Source organism: Mizuhopecten yessoensis, unplaced genomic scaffold (genome assembly GCF_002113885.1).
Source record: "Mizuhopecten yessoensis strain PY_sf001 unplaced genomic scaffold, ASM211388v2 scaffold1689, whole genome shotgun sequence".
Classification (NCBI taxonomy): domain Eukaryota; kingdom Metazoa; phylum Mollusca; class Bivalvia; order Pectinida; family Pectinidae; genus Mizuhopecten; species Mizuhopecten yessoensis.
Window position 1 is genome coordinate 343,979 of NW_018404172.1, and position 24,472 is coordinate 368,450.

At 34.8% G+C, this 24,472-nt stretch overlaps 2 protein-coding genes across 9 annotated transcripts in view; one reads left to right on the forward strand and one right to left on the reverse strand.

The window, feature by feature from the left end:
- The window catches only part of LOC110466688 (xanthine dehydrogenase-like), an 80,387-nt gene that overhangs the window by 16,895 nt on the left and 39,020 nt on the right, over positions 1–24,472 (reverse strand). The window contains exons 25-27 of the mRNA XM_021523371.1: positions 8,984–9,174; positions 5,168–5,281; positions 3,186–3,347 (exon numbers count right to left, since the gene is read on the reverse strand). Coding sequence (XP_021379046.1) covers positions 3,186–3,347; positions 5,168–5,281; positions 8,984–9,174 — 467 coding nt within the window. The remainder of the gene's footprint in view (positions 1–3,185; positions 3,348–5,167; positions 5,282–8,983; positions 9,175–24,472) is intronic.
- Positions 2,614–20,058, forward strand: LOC110466653 (transmembrane protein 45B-like). Of its 8 annotated transcripts, XM_021523336.1 has the most exons (4): positions 2,614–2,624; positions 5,349–5,352; positions 12,613–12,785; positions 18,359–20,058. In XM_021523336.1, the coding sequence occupies exon 4, from the start codon at positions 18,398–18,400 to the stop codon at positions 19,253–19,255; it is 858 nt and encodes a 285-aa protein (XP_021379011.1). In that variant the 5' UTR covers positions 2,614–2,624; positions 5,349–5,352; positions 12,613–12,785; positions 18,359–18,397; the 3' UTR covers positions 19,256–20,058. The 8 variants fall into 8 exon arrangements, with proteins under 8 accessions (XP_021379011.1, XP_021379003.1, XP_021378983.1 ...); XM_021523328.1 differs by lacking the exons at positions 2,614–2,624; positions 5,349–5,352 and adding an exon at positions 4,048–4,357; XM_021523308.1 differs by lacking the exons at positions 2,614–2,624; positions 5,349–5,352; positions 12,613–12,785 and adding an exon at positions 4,048–4,357.

A 24,472-nucleotide genomic window follows, 5' to 3' on the forward strand; every position in this document is an offset into this window, starting at 1 on the left:
TGGATATCAAATCACTATAAACACAAATGTGTACATATTGGCTATCAAATCATTATAAACACAAATGTGTACATATTGGATATCAAATCATTATAGACACAAATGTGTACATATTGGATATCAAATCATTATAGACACAAACGTGTACATATTGGATATCAAATCATTATAGACACAAATGTGTACATATTGGATATCAAATCATTATAGACACAAACGTGTACATATTGGATATCAAATCATTATAGACACAAATGTGTACATATTGGATATCAAATCATTATAGACACAAACGTGTACATATTGGATATCAAATCATTATAGACACAAATGTGTACATATTGGATATCAAATCATTATAGACACAAACGTGTACATATTGGATATCAAATCATTATAGACACAAATGTGTACATATTGGATATCAAATCATTATAGACACAAACGTGTACATATTGGATATCAAATCATTATAGACACAAATGTGTACATATTGGATATCAAATCATTATAGACACAAACGTGTACATATTGGATATCAAATCATTATAGACACAAATGTGTACATATTGGATATCAAATCATTATAGACACAAACGTGTACATATTGGATATCAAATCATTATAGACACAAATGTGTACATATTGGATATCAAATCATTATAGACACAAACGTGTACATATTGGATATCAAATCATTATAGACACAAATGTGTACATATTGGATATCAAATCATTATAGACACAAACGTGTACATATTGGATATCAAATCATTATAGACACAAATGTGTACATATTGGATATCAAATCATTATAGACACAAACGTGTACATATTGGATATCAAATCATTATAGACACAAATGTGTACATATTGGATATCAAATCATTATAGACACAAACGTGTACATATTGGATATCAAATCATTATAGACACAAATGTGTACATATTGGATATCAAATCATTATAGACACAAATGTGTACATATTGGATATCAAATCATTATAGACACAAACGTGTACATATTGGATATCAAATCATTATAGACACAAATGTGTACATATTGGATATCAAATCATTATAGACACAAACGTGTACATATTGGATATCAAATCATTATAGACACAAATGTGTACATATTGGATATCAAATCATTATAGACACAAACGTGTACATATTGGATATCAAATCATTATAGACACAAATGTGTACATATTGGATATCAAATCATTATAGACACAAACGTGTACATATTGGATATCAAATCATTATAGACACAAATGTGTACATATTGGATATCAAATCATTATAGACACAAACGTGTACATATTGGATATCAAATCATTATAGACACAAATGTGTACATATTGGATATCAAATCATTATAAACACAAATGTGTACATATTGGATATCAAATCATTATAGACACAAATGTGTACATATTGGATATCAAATCATTATAGACACAAACGTGTACATATTGGATATCAAATCATTATAGACACAAATGTGTACATATTGGATATCAAATCATTATAGACACAAACGTGTACATATTGGATATCAAATCATTATAGACACAAATGTGTACATATTGGATATCAAATCATTATAAACACAAATGTGTACATATTGGATATCAAATCATTATAGACACAAATGTGTACATATTGGATATCAAATCATTATAGACACAAACGTGTACATATTGGCTATCAAATCATTACAGACACAAATGTGTACATATTGGATATCAAATCATTATAGACAAAAACATGTACATATTGGATATCAAATCATTATAGACACAAACGTGTACATATTGGATATCAAATCATTACAGACACAAATGTGTACATATTGGATATCAAATCATTATAGACACAAATGTGTACATATTGGATATCAAATCATTATAGACACAAACGTGTACATATTGGATATCAAATCATTACAGACACAAATGTGTACATATTGGATATCAAATCATTATAGACACAAATGTGTACATATTGGATATCAAATCATTATAGACACAAATGTGTACATATTGGATATCAAATCAATACAGACACAAATGTGTACCTATTGGATATCAAATCATTATAGACACAAACGTGTACATATTGGATATCAAATCATTACAGACACAAATGTGTACATATTGGATATCAAATCATTATAGACACAAATGTGTACATATTGGATATCAAATCAATATAGACACAAACGTGTACATATTGGATATCAAATCATTACAAACAAATGTGTACATATTGGATATCAAATTATCATAGACACAAATGTGTACATATTGGATATCAAATCACTATAAACACAAATGTGTACATATTGGCTATCAAATCATTATAAACACAAATGTGTACATATTGGATATCAAATCATTATAGACACAAATGTGTACATATTGGATATCAAATCACTATAAACACAAATGTGTACATATTGGATATCAAATCATTACAGACACAAATGTGTAAATATTGGATTTCAAATCATTATAGACAAAAACGTGTACATATTGGATATCAAATCATCAACAAATATTGTAAAAATAGAAAATATAGGAAATTAATGTCTGCAAGACATTTTCGAACCAGCAGTTATGTAAAGTTAGATTCAGTTTTGGACCTTTTTTTTCTATAAATAGTAACAGTACTTTTACCTAATGAGATACACAGACTTAGTAGTCCAGCTTACACTCTGTACCCTACCTTGGTATTGATACCCTGCCCACACTCAATGCCTCCGTGATCTATGATAATTAAACACTTCCGTCACTCTGGTCCCTACCTTGGTATTGATACCCTGCCCACTCTCAATGCCTCCGTGATCTATGATAACCCTTCCGTCACTCTGTACCCTACCTTGGTATTGATACCCCGCCCACACTCAATGCCTCCGTGATCTATGGTAACACTTCCGTCACTCTTGTCCCTACCTTGGGATTAATACCCTGCCCACACTCAATGCCTCTGTGATCTATGATAACACTTCCGTCACTGTGGTCCCTCCCTTGGTATTGATACCCTGCCCACACTCAATGCCTCCGTGATCTATGATAACACTTCCGTCACTCTTGTCCCTACCTTGGTATTAATACCCTGCCCACACTCAATGCCTCTGTGATCTATGATAACACTTCCGTCACTGTGGTCCCTACCTTGGTATTGATACCCTGCCCACACTCAATGCCTCCGTGATCTATGATAACACTTCCGTCACTCTGGTAGACGTCCACAAGACAGTTGTAGTTGCCTCCTTCCCAAAAAATTTCAAACTTCATTGGCACTATAGACAGGCCTTTCTTCCTCCAGCGGTTGTTCTGGAGATGTAAAACAAGGTAACACATTTGTGTTGTTGTGTAGTCAGAGCTATTTATACAGTTTAACTGTCTGTACCCTTTACCTTAACTAATATTTCACAATAGTGACAACAGTTATAATATAGTTTAACTGTCTGAACCCTTTACCTAAACTAATATTTCACAATAGTGACAACAGTAATAATATAGTTTAACTGTCAGTACCCTTTACCTTAACTAATATTTCACAATAGTGGCAACAGTAATAATATAGTTTAACTGTCTGTACCCTTTACCTAAACTAATATTTCACAATAGTGACAACAGTAATAATATAGTTTAGGGGGCTGTACCCTTTACCTTAACTAATATTTCACAATAGTTACAGCAGTTATAATATAGTTTAACTGTTGGTGCTGTTTACCTAAACTAATATTTCACAATAGTGACAGCAGTTATAATATAGTTTAACTGTCGGTTCCCTTTACCTTAACTAATATTTCACAATAGTGACAGCAGTTATAATATAGTTTAACTGTTGGTGCTGTTTACCTAAACTAATATTTCACAATAGTGACAACAGTTATAATATAGTTTAACTGTTGGTGCTGTTTACCTTAACACTACAGCTATCTATAAAATCAAGGAGACTTGTATTAATATATTTATTATACAAGTACTAATATCATTGGGGACATCTAATGACAGAAGATGTTTTAAATGCTTTGGTTATGTGTTGACATTAACCATTTAGCTTTGGTAAGATACATTAGATCACTGTGTATCGGAACACATTTGAGGACGGGTATTTATTTAAACACGATAAGGTATAGATATCCGTATTTTGATAGGGTGTGTAGTCAGGCACAAGCCTGTACAGGTAGTATTGCATGACTTTAACAATGCGACAAACGACAATGGTACAAATGACTGCCCTGTTTATAACTCGACCTGGTGTACAGTTTTGAATGGGTGTTCTTCAGGATCTTAATTGGTCTCTCTCCACAACGAGTTTTAGACCTTGCGGACAGGTATGGTAAAAATTACTGTAATTTACCAGATGAATTGAAACTGGCTGAGTTTTCCCGTCTCCTGGAGACTGTAACACACCTGGGACGGCCCCGATATATATCTTATCATATGTGTGTGGCTCCCCGATATATATCTTATCATATGTATGTAATAATTTACACCTGTGTGGCTCCCCGATATATATCTTATCATATGTCTGTAACAATTTACACCTGTGTGGCTCCCCGATATATATCTTATCATATGTATGTAATAATTTACACCTGTGTGGCTCCCCGATATATATCTTATCATATGTCTGTAATAATTTACACCTGTGTGGCTCAGTCGTTAGCTTAGTTCAACGGCTTACATTTTACTGAGTATTGGTAATAGGACAATCTAAATTTGTACCTACGTAATCCTCAGTTTTGACTGTGTGTTTACTACATTATTGTGCTTTTAATATTTTCCCCTTCGAAACTCATTTCTCATGTGATTTGTTCATATTATATCAGCCATTTCTAAACATAACAAATATTTTTTTATATTCTTCCTGTAGCTTAAAATTACACCATATAAGCATATATACCATCCCACTACATGTAGTGCGTTTTTTTTGTTTTACATCAGCAATACAAACTAAATATACCATTGTGATATGTTTTGGTGTTTTCAAATAACACTCTCATTGTTGTTATTGTCAATGGAATAGCTCTACTGAGCTACTTTGCTTTTATTTGAATACATAACAAAACATTCAAAATTATTCAATCCAGTATCTTGAATTTAAGGTCTAAATAATAAATAGATTTTGACATAAACAATACCTGATTAAATGTTACAACACTCTTTTTCCTCTGTGAAACATCAGCCAAAGTCTCCAGCTCAGTAAGCAGGGTCGAGATATTACAGTACAGCAGCGGCTGTTTGTATGGGGTGAGCTAGTAAATATACAGACATGTTACATTACACCTTCTGTTTGTATGGGGAGTGCTAGTAAATATACAGACACGTTACATTACAACTTCTGTTTGAATGGGGTGAGCTAGTAAATCTACAGACATGTTACATTACAACATCTGTTTGTATGGGGTGTGCTAGGAAATATACAGACATGTCATATTACAACTTCTGTTTGTATGGTGTGGGCTAGTAAATATACAGAGTGTCACATTACAACTTCTGTTGTATGGGGTGAGCTAGAAAATATACAGACATGTCACATAACAACTTATGTTTGTATGGGGTGAGCTAGTAAACATACAGACTGTCACATTACAACTTCTGCTTGTATGGGGTGTGCTAGGAAATATACAGACATGTTAAATTATAACAACTTCTGTTTGAATGGGGTGAGCTAGTAAATCTACAGACATGTTACATTATAACAACTTTTGTTTGTATGGGGTGAGCCAGTAAATATACAGACATGTCACATTACAACTTCTGTTTGTATGGGATAAGCTAGTAAATATACAGACATGTTACATTATAACAACTTCTGTTTGTATGGGGTGAGCTAGTAAATATACAGACTGTCACATTACAACTTCTGTTTGTATGGGGTGTGCTAGTAAATATACAGACATGTCACATTACAACTTCTGTTGTATGGGGTGAGCTAGCAAATATACAGACATGTCACATTACAACTTCTGTTTGTATGGGGTGAGCTAGTAAATATACAGACATGTTACATTATAACAACTTCTGTTTGTATGGAGTGATTTAGTAAATATACAGACATGTTTCATTACAACTTCTGTTTGTATGGAGTGAGCTAGTAAATATACAGACATGTCACATAACAACAACTTCTGTTTGTATGGGGTGAGGTAGTAAATATACAGACATGTTACATTACAACTTCTGTTTGTATGGGGTGAGCTAGGAAATATACAGACTGTCACATTACAACTTCCGTTCGCATGGAGTGAGCTAGTAAATATACAGACATGTTACATTACAACTTCTGTTTGTATGGGGTGATCTAGTAAATATACAGACATGTCACATTACAACTTCTATTTGTATGGAGTAAGCTAGTAAATATACAGACATGTCACATTACAACTTCTGTTGTATGGGGTGAGCTAGCAAATATACAGACATGACACATTACAACTTCTGTTTGTATGGGGTGATCTAGTAAATATACAGACATGTCACATTACAACTTCTGTTGTATGGGGTGAGCTAGCAAATATACAGACATGTCACATTACAACTTCTATTTGTATGGAGTAAGCTAGTAAATATACAGACATGTCACATTACAACTTCTATTTGTATGGAGTAAGCTAGTAAATATACAGACATGTCACATTACAACTTCTGTTGTATGGGGTGAGCTAGCAAATATACAGACATGTCACATTACAACTTCTATTTGTATGGAGTAAGCTAGTAAATATACAGACATGTCACATTACAACTTCTATTTGTATGGAGTAAGCTAGTAAATATACAGACATGTCACATTACAACTTCTGTTGTATGGGGTGAGCTAGCAAATATACAGACATGACACATTACAACTTCTGTTTGTATGGGGTGATCTAGTAAATATACAGACATGTCACATTACAACTTCTATTTGTATGGAGTAAGCTAGTAAATATACAGACATGTCACATTACAACTTCTGTTTAACTGTTTCAGGGAAATCAGATGGAATGTGAAAGAGTAGTTGTCGGGATACTTCTGTTTGTATGGAGTGATTTAGTAAATATACAGACATGTTTCATTACAACTTCTGTTTGTATGGAGTGAGCTAGTAAATATACCGACATGTCACATTACAACTTCTGTTTGTATAGGGTGAGCTAGTAAATATACAGACATGTCATAAATATACAGACATGTTACATTATAACAACTTCTGTTTGTATTGAGTGATTTAGTAAATATACAGACATGTTTCATTACAACTTCTGTTTGTATGGGGTGAGCTAATAAATATACAGACATGTCACATTACAACTTCTGTTGTATGGGGTGAGCTAGCAAATATACAGACATGTCACATTACAACTTCTATTTGTATGGAGTAAGCTAGTAAATATACAGACATGTCACATTACAACTTCTATTTGTATGGAGTAAGCTAGTAAATATACAGACATGTCACATTACAACTTCTGTTGTATGGGGTGAGCTAGCAAATATACAGACATGTCACATTACAACTTCTGTTTGTATGGGGTGAGCTAGGAAATATACAGACTGTCACATTACAACTTCTGTTCGCATGGAGTGAGCTAGTAAATATACAGACATGTCACATTACAACTTCTGTTTGTATGGGGTGAGCTAGTAAATATACAGACATGTCACATTACAACTTCTATTTGTATGGAGTAAGCTAGTAAATATACAGACATGTCACATTACAACTTCTGTTTGTATGGGGTGAGGTAGTAAATATACAGACATGTTACATTACAACTTCTGTTTGTATGGAGTGAGCTAGTAAATATACAGACTGTCACATTACAACTTCTGTTTGTATGGAGTGAGCTAGTAAATATACAGACATGTCACATTACAACTTCTGTTTAACTGTTTCAGGGAAATCAGATGGAATGTGAAAGAGTAGTTGTCGGGATGAACTATGAGTAAAGAAAAACAAAAAGAATGGCTGATTCCATTATTTATAAATCATTTGACTTTTTAAAAAGTCAATTCCTTAAATAACTCATTTTTTTTTCCATTCATCAGTAAAACTGATAAACACAATTTTTCAAACTAAATGGCATAAGATAAAAAAAATAATAAAAAGAATATAACTCTTTCACAATTACTTTATATACACATCAGTATCGGAGAACACTTACCTTGCCTCGTTGACCCCTGACCTTTGATACATCAGTATCAGAGAACGCTTACCTTGCCCCATTGACCGCTGACCTTTTGCATATCAGTATCAGAGAACACTTACCTTGCCCTTTTGACCCCCTAACCTTGATACATTAGTATCAGGGAATACCTTATCTGGTTTTGTTGGGAGAGGTTGACCCTCGATCCTGACCTTTGACACACAGGAATACCTTACCTGGTTTTGTTGGTAAAGGCTGACCCCCTGACCTTTGACACACAGGAATACCTTACCTGGTTTTGTTGGTAGATGTTGACCCTCCTGATCTTTGACACCCAGGAATACCTTACCTGGTTTTGTTGGCAGAAGTTGACCCTCCTGACCTTTGATACCCAGGAATATCTTACCTGGTTTTATTGGTAGAGGTTGACCCTCGATCCTGGCCTTTGACACACAGGAATACCTTACCTGGTTTTGATTGTATAGGTTGACCCTTGATCCTGACCTTTGATGCACAGGAATTCCTTACCCAGTTTTGTTTGTATAGGTTGACCCTTGATCCTGACCTTTGACACACAGTATTACCTTATTTGGTTTTGTTTGTATAGGTTGACCCTCGATCCTGACCTTTGACACACAGGAATACCTTACCTTGCTTTGTTTGTATAGGCTGATCTTTGACCTTTAACACACAGGAATACCTTACCTGGTTTTGTTGGTAGAGGCTGACCCCTGGCCTTTGACATATCAGTATCACATGAATACCTTACCTGGTTTTGTTGGTAGAGGCTGACCCCCTGACATTTGACACACAGGAATTCCTTACCTGGTTTTTTTGGTAGAGGTTAACCCTCCTAACCTCAGTAGGGTCCATGTTGAGAGCTTTGGCTAAATGTTCCATTATGGACTCGGTGATAAAGATGGAAGGACAGGATCCTGGTGATCGGGCGGCTGTATTCATCGGTTTGTTTGTCTTCAGTCCGACAGGGATTAGGTGCCAGTTCTGACAGTAGTAAGCTACAAACAGGTGAAATAAAACATTAAGGGGCATGGATACACTGAGGCAGCATGTTTTACAAGTCTGCTATTTGATGGTCCAGCAACTACAAAGTGGCTACAGTGTATCTAATGGACATTCATCAGCAAGTAAACAATAAACAAAAATGTCTGTGTGATGTCTGTGAGATGTCTGTGTGATGTCTGTGAGATGTGTGTGTGATGTCTGTGTGAGGTCTGTGTGATGTCTGTGAGATGTCTGTGTGATGTCTGTGTGATGTCTGTGTGATGTCTGTGAGATTTCTGTGGGATGTCTAGACTTATCTTGAGAATTTTATTTGTCAGATAAAACCATACATTTCTTCTCTGTCTTCAAATAGGTAATATCAAAGTTTTACTTAAACGTGGTGTCACAACGTCTCAATACCCACTGGTCCCGTTGTCAAGCTATGACTGGCTGAGTGAGCGATTGGTTTTATTTATCTGTACAACAATGTGATGAAATTATTTTTTATGTCACTTGAGCCTTGACCTGGGACGTTTGGCCTATACATACAATATTTGTGTATAAACTTTGATTTCTCTTCTCTTGGTTTCTATTTTACTATTTACACATTTTTTTTACAGTATATTCTGGTTTGTTAGAATATGTTTGGAACTTATTTGATGTTTTACATCAAGTTGAAGGTCACTGTGACCTATAATTACAGTACAATAAGCACCTTCTGTAGATGATGCAAGCATAGTATTATATATAATATGTGTGTATGGGACTGGAATATAACAAATATATATGTACATGTATTATGTAACAACTTTTACTTTAGAGACAGTGCCGCTGTACACTTTCAGCAGTTATTTGATTCTGAACTTTGTACAGCAATAAACATTTTTATCAAAAACATTTCACAACCTGAATATCTAGAAATAACCTATATAACAACAGTACCATGGTATACAGAATTAAATCTGTATATAAGATTGTGTAGGAGGAGAAATAGGATATACATGGGAAGGAACAGAAATGTCAGACCGACATAGCTGGACATGATGTGTATAGCATTTTTTTTAGTTACATTTTTCCATGTTTCCACATCAATCTATGTCTGATTAATACAAGGCATCTCACTTCCTGTTCAGACAACATAAAAACGATCGGTTATTATGATTTATTATATGCATGAAAATTTCTCGCAATCACATTGGTCTGATCCTATACACGTGACTAGTCCTCAAAAACTCATGTAGACTGGTTATCCAGTGAATATTGATTTCTAAATATAGCCTATATGGAAATTCCCGGGAACCTGTCGTAGAGCATGGGCAGTTAGACCAGAACGCGATCTGTCAGACGACATAAGAAGATGGCTGCTGGCGAACGTTTCTCCTCTGTTACATCCGAAAATTACCAAAACTATTTTAGGATAAAGATGCTGTTAACATAAAAAGGCCATTGGACACACAGTGCATGTCCTCCATGCTTATCTTAAGAAAAATAACCTAGACAATGCCTTCGAAAGCTACAATGCTGAACTGTTGAATTCAAACCTGGCTAAATTTTACACGGAGACTCGCGTTGAAAATCAGAACCTTGAGTTTTGTTGTTTTATTTGATTGTTGAAGCATATAATAAAACAGTTATGGGCTTTTGTGCTGGTAAATATGATGTGATATGAACCTGAAAAAGTGATATTGACCTCATCTTCGCCTCTGTCAATGTCACATTTTCAGGTTCATATCACATCATATTCACCAGCACAAAAGTCCATAATTGTATAATATCGGTTATTATGATATTTTTCTCTGGCAAATAGAATATCATAATAAGCGGGTTCCACTGTATATTGAATTACACAGATTTAGTACTATCTAATCTTTAGAACAATAGAGGGGAGGAGAGAATCAAAATAAACGCCTGCACAATGTAGGTACAATCTGATTAAAATCATATGTTACATGGCTTCATTAACTTTGTACTACGCCTGAACATCTGAGTGTGCCGCGGTCAGGGTCACGTTCAGGTGACCTTTATATTTATAAATACTCATTAAGTTTTGACCAATCAGTGACCCTCTTTCAAAAGGGCGCTTGGAGTTGTAACAAATATGGTGGACATTGATGAGAATGATGCGAAAGTTCTGAAGTTGTTTGAGATTGATCGTCTGAAACCCGAACAGAAAAAGATATTCGAAGCTTTATTAGAGAAGAAAGACTGTATGGCAGTGTTGCCTACGCAATTATTACTCAATGGGTATTTCATTTCAGTAAATTTTATTGAAAAATCAAAAGAATTGGACAACAGGCTATGCCTATATAAGTCCTCTCCTAGCCAGAATTACAAACGAATATAAACTATATATAGAAAGAAATAGAAAGAAATGGTACATGAAATAGTTACAGAAATAGTGATGCAAGGGGAGTAACTCCCATAGAAGTTTTAGTTAAATAAATATATATATGCCTCATTTATTTAGACCAAGGATCCCCCAGTGTTGGGCAGCAAGAGATCCATAAGCTACTAGGGATTCTGACCATACAAAGTCCTTAGCCATACACTGGCTTTGGTCATTCACCCCAGCAGACCTTGGATCCTCGCCATGCAACACTAGGAGATTTTTGATAATACAATGTACATATTTTATATATAGTTAATTATTTTCAGCAGAAGTCATCATTTTTTCATCATCATCCAACCACCTACATTCATCAATTTATTTTATCAATTTATAAAGTAAGAATTATATTTATTTTTTTTATTTTTTTTATAGAAAGACTGAATTTTATTATTCACAGTACAGAAACAACTAATGGTGGTTAAGGAATCTCTTTGTATCAGTGATAAAGACTGATACCTTTTCAAGTATAGAAGCATTTATATCATCACTACATTGTGAACAACCATTGAGAAAGACATTTATATTATTATGCATATGATTATCATTCGGTAAAGAGATTATATCAGAACATGTCTTTGGTTATCAAAATTTTGACATTCAAAAAAGTAATGGTAGGGGGTTTTGTGATCCTGTCTGCAATCACAAGTAGGTGATCCAGACAAGTGATCATTATAAAGGTCAAAGTTCAAATTACTGGCCTTATTTCGTAGTTGGCAAAAAATAATATTAATTTTTCTGCATCCTGAATATTTAAATATGAGGGTTACATCATTATGGGGTTTGTTAAGGTTTTTTAGGTGTTTTTTAAACTGAGATAGGGATTGGGAGTTAGTAATAGTAGAGTCCAGCTGATTATATTTGTTGAGAGTGGCAGGAAAGTAACTGTTAAAATAATTATCTGTTCGACAGAGAGGCGGATTAAAAATTCTATTTCCCCTTAACTCATATCTTGTACTTGTAATATCATTAATAAATGGATCTATAATATTTAATAAGTAAGATGGGGAGTCATTATGCAGAATTCTATACATAAAAATTAATTTTTGTTTATTTCTTCTTTCAGCTAATGTTTCCCATTCTAATTCTTCGTAAAGTTTCACATGAGATGTTCCTCGGCGTAATCCTGTAATTATCCTGGCTGCATCTAATTGGACTGATTCGAGAAGTGTTTTTTCCTGTTCTGTACAATTGTCCCATACTACACTTGCATATTCTAAGATTGGCCTAATATAAGAGGTATACATTATAATAAGTGATTTTTTATCAACAGAATGTTTTAGACTTCTAAGAATGTTTATTCTTTTATATGCCTTATCATAGGTATTTTGTATGTGTTCAGCCCATTTACCATCTTCAGTGAAAGTAAGACCAAGATGAGTGTGAAATCTATTGTTAGTTAGTGGTTCATTCAAGAAAGAAATAGGTGGGTGATTTGGTTCTTTTTTCCTAGTAAAAATAACAGATTCAGTTTTTGCAGCATTAAATTTTAAGTCCCACTTTTTTGCCCATGTACTTATATTCTGAAGATCATTTGTTAGACTTTCTGCTGCTTGTATTGGATTATTATCAATAATTATGTATAAGGAAGTATCATCAGCAAATAATTTAATATTATTATTAACTTGGTCTGTTATATCATTAATGTACAGTAGGAATAAAAAANACCAAGATAACAATTTTCCTTTTATTCCAATTGACTCTAGTTTGAATATAAGACCATCATGCCATACTCTATCGAAAGCTTTGCTCACATCACAAAATACAAATCGCACTTCTTTACCCCCATCTAAATTACTTACTATTATGTGATATATAGATAAAAGCTGATTTACAGTCGAGTCACCAGGTAAGAATCCAGATTGATGTTTGGATATGATTTCATTATCAGTAAGATAGTTATATAAATTTTTAAATATAATTTTTTCAATAATTTTACTAAACCATGATGTGATTGATATTGGTCTATAGTTTGTAACTTCATTCTGTGACCCTTTACCCTTATAAATAGCATTAACATTTGCCAATTTCCAGGATGTTGGTATTTTGCCAGTTTCTATGGTTTTATTAAATAGCAATTGTAGCGGTAATGAAATGGAGGAACGAAGCTGCTTAATAATTTTTGGGATCATCTCATCTGGACCAGGCGGTTTTTTATCATTAAGGATTTGTAATTGGTCTAAAACATCTTGCTCAGAAATAAAGATATTATCTAGTTTAGAAGGAAAGTTATTAACCAAGGGAGGTAATTGTTCAAGATCAGGAGAAGAAGATGCTATAGATGAAAAGTAGTTATTTAGAGTCACAGCTTTATCAGTTGGGTGTTGAATGCTCATTCCTTCATCATATATTGGTGGTATACTTTTCAGTTTATTATTAAAGTTTAAAACAGAGTTGGAAACTTTCCACCACTTACTAGGTGGTACAGATTTATCACATAAGGATTTTTGGAGATTTTCAAGATAAAACTTCTTGGCATTTCTTATCATATCAATAGCTTCATTTCTAATTAGTCTAAAGGTTTCCCAACAAGTCTGACTATTAATATTTTTTGCTTTTTTGTGAATTCTATTTTTCTGTCTAAATATCAGCCTTATCTTATTGGTCATCCACGGGGTATGGGTATGTTTTCCTTGGCGTCGTAGAAACATCAGTTCCCGCCGCCATAATTGTTTTGGAAAACTAATCTGTTTGATACCCCTCAATATTTATCTATCGACTATGATATTCCGATTTGCTGGCAAAAGTTTGCCAACGCACCTCTGATTGGTTCATCTAAAGGTAACGTGAACGTGACCCTGACCGCGGTACATTCAGATGTTCAGGCGGAGCCATGTAACAGATGATTTTAATCAGATTGATGTAGGTATGGACCTGAAGAAGTGTGCTCTCTGTACAATGTAGGTAGGGACCTGAAGGAGTGTGCTCCCTGTACAATGTAGGTAGGGACCTTGAGGAGTATGCTCCCTGTACAATGTAGGTAGGGACCTGAAGGAGTGTGCTCCCTGTACAATGTTGGTAGGGACCTGAAGGAGTGTGCTACCTGTACAATGTAGGTAGGGACCTGAAGGAGTGCGCTCCCTGTACAATGTAGGTATCAGAAGTATAAAAAAAATAGTCACAAACAAAAAATCAGAAAAGAGGCCCATGGGCCTTAGCCCTTTCAACCCTATGTTACTTAAGTAGACTTTTATCATGCATTAATCTGGATGAGTCCATTATGGTCTATAGTTTTGATAAAACACCTTTAGATCTTTCCATCCATTAAAAGGATTACCCAGTGGGGTAGGTTCTAGCATACCAGTGTCTGCAGATGAATATTCTTGAAATTTTTATGAAGATTAACTGTTTCATATATATTTTTCAAACAAGAGGACCAATTGGCCTGAATCACTAACCAGTTATTTAATAATGTTGGCACATCTGACATCTATGACCTTCAAAACAGGTCAAGGTCAAATTATTTTAACAATCTTGAAAGCAATGAAGCTTATACTACAGGCTTCATATCATTACATTAGAAGGTTTAAACCTATTTTAATCAAGTAACATTAAAAGTGGACCAAGTAATTTTTTGGATAGGAATACACCCAAGTTATACAACACAAGTAGGGATTAAAATTCACCCAAGTTATACAACATAAGTAGGGATACACCCAAGTTATACAAAACAAGTAGGGATTAAAATTCACCCAAGTTGTACAAGAGAAGTAGGGATACACCAAAGTTATACAACACAAGTAGGAATACACCCAAGTTATACAACACAAGTAGGAATACATCCAAGTTATACAACACAAGTAGGGATTCACACAAGTCATACAACATAAGTAGGGATACACCCAAGTTATACAACACAAGTAGGAATACATCCAAGTTATACAACATAAGTAGGGATACACCCAAGTTATACAAAACAAGTAGGGATTAAAATTCACCCAAGTTGTACAAGATAAGTAGGGATACACCAAAGTTATACAACACAAGTAGGGATTCACCCAAGTCATACAACATAAGTAGGGATACACCCAAGTTATACGACACAAGTATGAATACATCCAAGTTATACAACACAAGTATGAATACATCCAAGTTATACAACATAAGTAGGGAAACAACCAAGTCATACAACATAAGTAGGGATACACCCAAGTTCTACAACATAAGTAGGAATACATCCAAGTTATAAAACATAAGTAGGGATTCACCCAAGTTATACAACATAAGTAGGGATACAACCAAGTTATACAACACAAGGAGGGATACACTCAAAGTTATACAACACAAGTAGGAATACATCCAAGTTATACAACACAAGTAGGGATTCACACAAGTCATACAACATAAGTAGGGATACACCCAAGTACTACAACATAAGTAGGGATACACCCAAGTTATACAACATAAGTAGGGATACAACCAAGTTATACAACACAAGGAGGGATACACTCAAAGTTATACAACACAAGTAGGAATACATCCAAGTTATACAACATAAGTAGGGATACACCCAAGTTATACAACACAAGGAGGGATACACTCAAAGTTATACAACATAAGTAGAAGATAAAATATGTAGAACTTTTTAGGGGCCATGGTAAAACAGTCCAGAAACTGAACGTTGTTGACTTTATGAAAGTTCAAAATAAATTCCTTAGGAATTCCTTGTATTAACATATTTAGATGCTTTTGAATGCAAGTGCAGATAAAATAATGTTTTCTCTGTTTAAACATAGGGGAACAAAATTGAGAGAACAGAATAACAAAAACAAAATGAAGTTCATTTTCAAAATGTATTTTGTAGCGTATTATCAACTAGCTAACTCCTTTAGTGTTTACTGTCCAATTACGCCTAATGTTCATTTAAATTGACATATAATGACAATACTCTAATAATAGCAACTTTTATGATGCATGGTGTACTAATGCAATCCTATACATGTATCAACACACCATGTGATTAGATTATAAACCTGTGTAAAAACGACATTCTCATCAATGAGTCTTTGGATACAGAACATAAGTACACATATATACATATAATCGTCTGTATCAGGAGAGCCTCACGTGTCTAAAAGATTAGACATTTATCAGTACAGCTCAGGCCACCGTGATTTAGTCTAAAATATTTTGAGACATTATCTCGCTCAGATAACATTATTGAAGCACTGAGAGAGCTACATCAACTCTTTACAAGGTTTGTATGTAGATTTATGTTCAGCATAATGTCTGTGTACATAGATAATCTCATTGGTATATATCATAATTAGTCATCTACACTTACAAAAGTGGAAAGAGAATATTACAGGGTCATTTTCTGGCATGTTTTATCGCATTCGTTTCCAGCAGGTTGATATCCTACATGAACTTTGATTCACATAATTATTGAAAGAACACCAAGAGTTTGATCCTACATATCAACCTACTGTGAGTTTTCATAGACTTGACTAGGTACAATGAGATTGGTTCTCTCTTTACATACACATGATATTGTTTATTAGATGAATTCAAAGGAATGCTTGTACAGAGGTATAAGATAGGAGGAATGCTTGTACAGAGGTATAAGATAGGAGGAATGCTTGTACAGAGGTATAAGATAGGAGGAATGCTTGCAGAGGTATAAGATAGGAGGAATGCTTGCACAGAGGTATAAGTTAGGAGGAATGCTTGTACAGAGGTATAAGATAGGAGGAATGCTTGTACAGAGGTATAAGATAGGAGGAATGCTTGCACAGAGGTATAAGATAGGAGAAGAATTTTAGAACAGACTGATAAAAAAATCTAACTGATCCATTTACACTTTTTCCCTCCTGGTTATAAAAAAAAAAAAAAACATGACAGAAAAATCTATCAAAAAAAGTGTTTTTCTCAATTCAGGAAATCCTAATCCAGTGTTTTTATACCAACCTTGTTAAAAAAACCATCTGAAATACCAGTGTTTTCAGTAACCTTTATAACGATAGATCCAAAACACTAGCATTTTCAGTAACTTTGGTAACAAAACATCCAAAATACTAATGTTTCAGTAACCTTGGCAACAATACATCAAGATTTCAAAATACCAATGTTTTCAATATATTTTGTAATAATACATTTAAAATCACCATTTTTTTTCAGTAACCTTGGTACTGATGCATCCAGAATATCAATGTTTCAGCAATCTTCGTAGCAATAAATCTTCAATCCAAAATACTAATGTTTTCAATATATTTTGTAATTATACATTTAAAATCACAATTTTTTTCAGTAACCTTGGTACTGATGCATCCAGCGTTTTCAGTATTTTTGGTAACAATACATCCAGAATATCAATGTTTTCAGAATCCTTGTTTGATAAGATATCTTGAAATATTATTTTTGATTCCATTATGATCTCTGAGATATCACAATGTCTGCTATTCTGAGATATCACAATGTCTGCTATTCTGAGATATCACAATGTCTGCTATTCTGAGATATCACAATGTCTGCTATTCTGAGATATCACAATGTCTGCTATTCTGAGATATCACAATGTCTGCTATTCTGAGATATCACAATGTCTGCTATTCTGAGATATCACAATGTCTGCTATTCTGAGATATCACAATGTCTGCTATTCTGAGATATCACAATGTCTGCTATTCTGAGATATCACAATGTCTGCTATTCTGAGATATCACAATGTCTGCTATTCTGAGATATCACAATGTCTGCTATTCTGAGATATCACAATGTCTGCTATTCTGAGATATCACAATGTCTGCTATTCAAATATCATCTTATAATGTCTATCAAAACTTTAATATTTTTTCTTCATGATTTATTTGCAGAAAGTGTTGATTATCAGACAGAAAATTTACTGAGGAATCATGGGAAACTTTGAAGGTCATGCCCTTCCAGGATCATTTTTCATTGTGTTTGCATTATGGTGGACTGTTCAAATATTTCATAGATACTTCACTTGTCGACAAAAACGCCTCCAATTCACTTCCACACCCACCTATTCCTGCGAGTGTTTATGTGGCAGGGCTAAAGCTTGGCCACTCGAATCACTCATCAAACTCTTCTTTGTTGGTGTTGGATTTAGTCTGGAAATATACACAGGCTTTAAAAATGGCCACATCATACCAGAAAACGCACAGCATGCTACTATGTTCTTCTTCTTTGGACTAACAGGAGTCATGGATTTGTTGCTATACTTCCGATTCCCAGTCCTCAGGGATTTAGACTATGTGAGCATGATATTTGCTGTAGTTGTGGAAGGAATCCTGTTTAAGTTCCACCTACACGGTAGGGACGGAATCGACGTACTGGTACACACCCTTCTAGTTTACACCATAATTGCTAATGTTCTGGCAGTCATGGCCGAAATGAAATGGAGACACAACATTCTCGCGGCATTGGCAAGGACTTATTTCATCTTTCTGCAAGGTACCTGGTTCTGGCAAATAGGCTTCATTCTGCATAACCCTTTACCAGGAGCAAAGGAATGGAGTCCAGAAGATCACCATTCATTCCTGCTTATTACAATGTATTATGTATGGCATTGTGGGTTGACTTTTATAACTATGCTATGCATTGGTGGCTGGATGGCCTACTTTCATAAAAAAATCAGAAATGGTAATGATATTGAAATGGGTATGAAACCTTTGATGAAAATAGGGACTCGCGATCACAAGTTCGCAGCTGTTAACAGGGACAGTGACAACTCTGAATTTGAACAATAATTAACTGAAGTCCATTTAATGAAAATTTCAAAGAAATGAAAGTTTGGATACTGTTGCATATTATGCTCTTATATTTACCTCTGTGTTGCAGTGCCTCTAGATAAAAGTACCAACTCAAAATGTTGTTATGATTCAATAATAGCAAGTGTGTAGTAATATTAACAGTACTACATGTACAACTCACTATGTAAACATACATACGGTTTAAAAACATACATATATTTCATATTTTTTTTTTCAAATCTGTGTTAATAACTAGAAATCACACTGTTTAATTAAATAAGGCTGCTGAAAAAAATACATGGCACACCGTCAGCGACACTGACAACACATGCCGAATGGTCGAACAATGAACTAGTCCTATTGTCACGTTCGGACGACACAAGAATCCAGTCAACAGCGTCTTTTAAATCGTCATCTGGTTTTTTAGGAAACCACACATTTTACTGATGCACTTTCAATTTCCATTCACACGTCTCGATGAAAGTCCACCCGCATCGTGGCCTGATGAGCTTATAGCCGCTGCACAACTTGTTTATTGGTCAGCTACTTCGCAAGGACGGACAGACTTTTTGTAACTTAAATATTTTACATGGTATTTTTTTTGGACACCTGTTTTTAAAGTGGTGACAAAATTGTTTACTACTGGCTGTGTTGAGTGGCAGTAGGACCAAGTAGGGATAGATACATGTTGAAATTGTGTAGGAATTATTTCTAAGGAGTACTGAGTAGTTACCAACTATGTGTACAGGTAGTCCCAATCTATATGTTACGGTTAGTGGCCTTGATTTGGTGAGACTGCTAGGCGAGCCTTGATTTGGTGAGATGGCTAGGGGAGCCTTGATTTGGTGTGACTGCTATGCGAGACTTGATTTGGTGAGACTACTAGGCAAGCCTTGATTTGGGGAGACTGCTAGGCGAGCCTTGATTTGTTGAGACTGCTATGCCAGACTTGGTTTGGTGAGACTGCTATGCGAGTCTTGATTTGGTGAGACTCCTATGCCAGACTTGATTTGGCGAGACTGCTAGGCAAGCCTTGATTTGGTGAGACTCCTGGGGGAGCCTTGATTTGGTGTGACTGCTATGCGAGACTTGATTTGGTGAGACGGCTATGCCAGACTTGATTTAGTGAGACTGCTAGGCGAGCCTTGATTTGTTGAGACTGCTATGCCAGACTTTATTTGGTGAGACTGCTATGGGAGCCTTGATTTGGGGAGACTGCTTTGCCAGACTTGATTTGGTGAGCCTGCTAGGCGAGCCTTGATTTGTTGAGACTGCTATGCCAGACTGGATTTGGTGAGACTGCTAGGAGAGCCTTGATTTGGTGGGACTGCTATGCCAGACTTGTTTTGGTGAGACTGCTAGGCGGGCCTTGATTTGGTGAGACTGCTATGCCAGACTTGATTTGGTGAGACTGCTATGCCAGACTGTCCTGATAGCATTGTCAATATATGTGATCTCCTAGAATTCTGTCAAAGATTTGTTGAATCATTTTGGGAAAAGAACCCTGTTTCAATACTAGAAAAATTGCAAAATACTATTTTACTAGCATATAATTATTATGCCATAATATAAATTCACTGAAAAACTGAACTTTGTTTCCATATGTAGATACACTTGTACAAAATCAGTGGTAGTGACTTATTTAAATTAATCCGTGTTTAATTTCTTTTCTATTTTTCTTCTTCTTTTCTGTTTTTCTTCTTTTTTGATTTTTTTTACATGTCAGCATATAATTCAAGAATTTCCATGAAAAATACCTTTATTAAATGTCTTTACAGAAAAGTCTTAGCATTAACATAATAGAACAATGAAGTACAAACTTGTCTAAGGATTCTCCTTACTGACCTTGGCACAAAGTTTAATAAAATCCAATCAAAAACAATGTCATTAGAGTGATGACACTGAAGTTGATGGACAATTTTCTACGAACAAGAGATCCCAGAGGGATCTTGGCGCCCACCATTGTACCATCTTCATTAGTTCTTTGTCAGTTCGATCTTTTCTCTTCTTTCCACTAATCAGTTTGATCGAGTCATGTTAACAGTAAATGCATCTTGAGGTAACTTTTGATCTAAACTTAATACCGATGTGTATGAAAGCCAACCTTCAAAGTGAGTTTGTCATTTCACATATTTACTAGCACAGTACTTAATGTGAAAGAAATAGAATCGATCATTGCAATATGAGAAAGATCTGTTTAGTTCTTCCTTTAGCCATTTTATGTTTATGATCAGTCTCAAAATATAACATGCACAACGAGGGATCAAGGGGAATCTATAGCTACATATCAAATTTGAGAAAGATCCCTCAAGTTATTCCTGAGAAATAGTACTAACAAACCTTCAATGTCAAAAATCAAAGATGGCTGTCGGTAGGCCATTTTGTTTAACTGATCAGTTTCAGAAGAGTAAACATGAACAATAAAGGATAGTGGGGAACCTGCATTGGCTGGCCAAAAATATTTTTTTTGGACGAGTAAAAAATTTGAAGCACTTGCCCAAATGACATATTTATGGCCCAAATAATTTTGGGAAGAAATATTTCCACACCATTTAACACAATGCTTCAGCACATTTAAATTACATATAACATGACAATGTTTGTAATATATTGTAAAACAGAATAAAACATTATATTTTTAATTCTTCAACCCTATATGTTAAAACCTGACATGATCCACTCCATTCAGGTCTTCCCAAAAAGAAATACACAAAACTGGCACCTCAAAGAAGACACCCAGCCAGGCAGTATATATATATATAGAAATTCTGAAAAAAACATCACATATTCTAAATCACGGACAGTTCGATTCAAATCAAAGTAATGACAACTGANGACAGTTGGCCAAACTATTTCTGTTGGGCCAGTGACTACCGCACTTTTGACAACTTTTGGTTGCTCGAGCAAGACTTAAACCGCCATTGGCGAGCAGGCCATGTTGTTTATCCGATCAGTCTCAAAAGTTGCCCTGCACAGCTTAGGAACAAGGGGAACCTACATATAAAAATGTGATCCTTCTAGTACTTCACAAGAAATAGCGATAACAAACTTTTACTATCAAAATCAAAGATGGCTGCCTGTCGGACATGTTGTTTATCCAATCAGTCTCAAAAGTTGCACTGCACAGCTAGGGACCAAGGGGAACACACATATAAAACTTGAGAAAGATCCCTTTGGTACTTCATGAGAAATAGCGATAACAAACTTTAACCATCAAAATCTAAGATGGCTTGTCATGTTGTTTATTCGATCAGTCTCAAAAGTTGCCCTGCACAGCTTAGGGCCAAGGGGAACCTACATATAAAATTTGATACCTCTATTTCTTCACAAGAAATAGTGATAACAAACTTTCACTATCAAAATCAAAGATGGCTGCCTGTCGGCCATGTTGTTTATCCGATCAGCCTCAAAAGTTGCCCTGCACAGCTTAGGACCAAGGGGAACCCACATATAAAATTTGAGAAAGATCCCTTAGGTACTTCTTGAGAAATAGCTATGACAAGAATTGTTTAAGGACGAACGTCGGACAGCGGACAACGGACCACGGACGGACCACGGACGCAGGTCGATTTGAATAGCCCACCATCAGGTGATGGTCAAATAACAGAATCGTTGGTTGTTTTTATTGTTGTGACATGCATGGCAATGCAAAATAAAACATTAAAAAAGAAAATATGGTTTTTTAACTGTGCATTGACCAACAAAACGATGGTAGGAAATGACGAACAGAGATACATATACACTTGTATATATTATATCATAGCTGGTAACTGTCAGAAAACCGACAACGACAATACAGGTGCAAGTCTTCTCTCTAATCTCCAGTACCAGTTATAGAATGTGGATTTTATGGAATTACAATATGCCTCAAGCCTCATAATGGTATCTTTGGGAAAAACTCTTTTTTCCCTCACTTTTCTTGTACCTTCAAACTGCAATCCCATCAACAAAACTTAATTACCCTAGTTTGAATTAATTTCTACTAACAGAAACAAATAAACCCATTAGTGTTAATTTTAGTATTTAATTCTAGCATATTTTGGTGCGAAGAAGACTTTTTTTTCACTACTTTTAGTCAATTTTCAAAGTTGAGAACCCTCCCAGGCACCCAGAGATCAGGTCAGAGTCTTAACCCTTTCACCAATGTAGACCATAATAGTCTCATCAAGATCAATGCATGGAAGAGATAAATAAAGTTACATAGGGGTGAAAGGGTTAAATTTCACACATTCTATGATAATAAATCTAACCAACTTTAAAAATTCAAATGTACTATTATATTATATTATTTTTTTGTATTTTTTTTTCTTAGTCCAGAATAGTGATTAAATGATGTGTGGTTCAATTGAAAAATATATTAAATTTAACTGTATAACTGACAGTGGACAATCAGTACGTATTGGGAACCTAGGGTATCTGGTGCTGATTTTATTATTAGTATTTTTAAGTTGTCAACATCGGAAACATGGCTACAATGCCAACAAAAAACCTGCATCATCTTCTAAGAACAAGTTGATGCATGACTTCTTCAAAGCAGCTGTAGGTACACATGAAACAACATCCTCTTGCGACATTAACTCAAGCATTGATGAGTCTAAAACGGCTATTAGTATTAGTAATGTCGGACCGACCGAACACAGTTTTGATCAGTTTGACTGTTGTTACCCCTGATATCGGGAATACAAGCAAGGTCGATATTCGTCTTACTAAAGTGAAGGTGGATATCGATATCCTGTCAAAAAGATGGGAAAAAGCTCACGAGTTCAAATTCCATACAAGGTAAGATTGGTTAGCATGTCGTTAATAAACATACATTACGTAACAAGCGATTGTAATGAAATACAATTAAGTCAACGGAGGCGGGTTGTTTTTCCGGATTGGATGTGTTTTTTTCAAATTTTTTTTCACCAATTAGAGGTAATCCGATTAACAATTGTAGATTGATTTGTTACTAGCATTATTGATATAGGTTTTAGGGCCGATATATGCGTATAGGATCCATCTGAGTTTGAAAGGTCTAGAATGTTTTTCATGTGTATATTTCTATGTTTTTATCTAGTGTGTATGAGTAAAAGAATAGGTTTGATAGTAATGATATTTATGTAATTATGTAAAGAATGAATTTATAACCTTCTGAAATAGATAACTGAATACCTATTTTCAAGTAATAGATATAGAAATTATTATATTAATAAATATCATTGTCTTTGTACA